The 2,500-nt window shown below is 50.6% G+C and overlaps 1 protein-coding gene across 1 annotated transcript in view; it reads left to right on the top strand.

Moving 5' to 3' along the window:
* Window positions 1-2,500, top strand: part of fah (fumarylacetoacetate hydrolase (fumarylacetoacetase)) — a 21,656-nt gene that overhangs the window by 13,340 nt on the left and 5,816 nt on the right. Inside the window, exon 9 of the mRNA XM_080757700.1 lies at window positions 1,289-1,419. Coding sequence (XP_080613826.1) covers window positions 1,289-1,419 — 131 coding nt within the window. The remainder of the gene's footprint in view (window positions 1-1,288; window positions 1,420-2,500) is intronic.

Raw genomic sequence — 2,500 nt, 5'->3', positions numbered from 1 at the left:
GCATAGACTCCACATTTGGGCATGCCTGACAAAGAACTCCATATATGGGCATAAAAGGGACACAGGCATAATATCTGGGTGGGGGCATGCATTTCCAACTTGCTTCGTTCCAAGTAGGCCAGTGCTCTAGTATAAATAATACCAGAGAAAACGCGCGCACGCACACACACACACACACACACACACACACACACAGCCCTCCTGAACAGTCGAAAAACGCTTTGTCTCCGCCGTCTTCCACTGGCAACACCTGTCACTGGCAACACCTGCCACTGCAACACCTACCACTGGCAACACCTGTCACTGGCAACACCTGCCACTGCAACACCTACCACTGGCAACACCTGTCACTGGCAACACCTGCCACTGCAACACCTACCACTGGCAACACCTGTCACTACAACACCTGTCATTGGCAACACCTTCTGGTAACACCTGCACCTCATTAGGGACCATGGTTAAATAACTATAGGCAACCATGGCCTTGACTAAGGCCTGCAGTCCATGCACCTCCAGAACAATAGATTTGTCCCACTCATGTCAACAATGAATGTTGCTCCGGACAGTCTCTTGAAGGTCATTCATTGCAACTTGTAACTGTTCCACATGCCTGCAAAACACTCTGTTCCTCGTGCAGAAAATATGGACTACCTTGTACTACTGTTCCACAGCCTGCAAGACACTGCTGCTCATGCAGAATATATGGACTACCTAGTACTATACTGTCTGTCTGTGGACTATGTCAACTTCAGGAATGTGACAATCCACATTGCAGAAGAGCTTGAGAATTATGATGAATAAAGACCAACACCAAACCCACCTTTCTTGGTTGAATAGTAACCAATTTGAAGGTATAACCAATTTAAGCTCCAGGCAGCAATTTAGAAAATGACGCCTTTCCAGCAGTTTTATTTACCTAGATGTTTTGTATGATCATAAGCATGTTTAGAGGTAAAAGGAAATGAAAGGTACTGTGTTTACCCAGGGTAACTGGACTAAGCTCAATAACTTGTTTACAGCCAGGCCCTGCTCATAGAACATTTCATGGTAGGGGGGTTCAATGCCTTGTCCAAGGGGCACTTCAACGGTGGTAATTTTAACGTGCCGGTCCGGGGATACGAACTATAGCGACCTTCCGATATCAAGACCGCTCCGCAAACCGTTCGGCCACCGCTGCCCCTTCAGACGCACTGAAGCAAGTGAAAAATCATTTTCTACTGAGATATTAGATCATTTATACTGTAGCCATTTTAACCTTTTGTGCGTGCACGCATGTGTGTTGTTCCAGCGCGGGACATCCAGGCGTGGGAGTACGTTCCACTGGGTCCGTTCCTGGGGAAGAACTTTGGGACCACCATCTCCCCCTGGGTGGTCCCCATGGAGGCCCTGATGCCCTTCACTGAGCCCAACGCTATCCAGGTGAGATCCTGACCCTGGGTGGTCCCTGACCTAACCCTGGGTAGTCCCTGACCTAACCCTGGGTGGTCCCTGACCTAACCCTGGGTGGTCCCTGACCTAACCCTGGGTGGTCCCTGACCTTGACCTAACCCTGGGTGGTCCCTGACCTAGCCTGAGCTAACGCTAGACATTTCTGGCCTAGATGGGAGGGCCGCGGCTCAGAAAAACGCGCACCCTGATTGGTTCACCGATCTGTCCGTCAGCCCCGGTCTCAGGAGGGGGGCGTGGCTGTCCTCTCTCTAGTTTATGGTAAATGAACAGCAGGGGGAGGGGCTGTCCTCTCTCTAGTTTATGGTAAATGAACAGCAGGGGGAGGGGCTGTCCTCTCTCTAGTTTATGGTAAATGAACAGCAGGGGGAGGGGCTGTCCTCTCTCTAGTTTATGGTAAATGAACAGCAGGGGGAGGGGCTGTCCTCTCTCTAGTTTATGGTAAATGAACAGCAGGGGGAGGGGCTGTCCTCTCTCTAGTTTATGGTAAATGAACAGCAGGGGGAGGGGCTGTCCTCTCTCTAGTTTATGGTAAATGAACAGCAGGGGGAGGGGCTGTCCTCTCTCTAGTTTATGGTAAATGAACAGCAGGGGGAGGGGCTGTCCTCTCTCTAGTTTATGGTAAATGAACAGCAGGGGGAGGGGCTGTCCTCTCTCTAGTTTATGGTAAATGAACAGCAGGGGGAGGGGCTGTCCTCTCTCTAGTTTATGGTAAATGAACAGCAGGGGGAGGGGCTGTCCTCTCTCTAGTTTATGGTAAATGAACAGCAGGGGGAGGGGCTGTCCTCTCTCTAGTTTATGGTAAATGAACAGCAGGGGGAGGGGCTGTCCTCTCTCTAGTTTATGGTAAATGAACAGCAGGGGGAGGGGCTGTCCTCTCTCTAGTTTATGGTAAATGAACAGCAGGGGGAGGGGCTGTCCTCTCTCTAGTTTATGGTAAATGAACAGCAGGGGGAGGGGCTGTCCTCTCTCTAGTTTATGGTAAATGAACAGCAGGGGGAGGGGCTGTCCTCTCTCTAGTTTATGGTAAATGAACAGCAGGGGGAGGGGCTGT

Source organism: Protomyctophum bolini, assembly GCF_963924005.1.
Source record: "Protomyctophum bolini genome assembly, chromosome: 1".
Lineage (NCBI taxonomy): Eukaryota > Metazoa > Chordata > Actinopteri > Myctophiformes > Myctophidae > Protomyctophum > Protomyctophum bolini.
The sequence above is the reverse complement of the archived record's forward strand: the minus strand, read 5'-3'. Positions and strand labels throughout refer to the sequence as shown.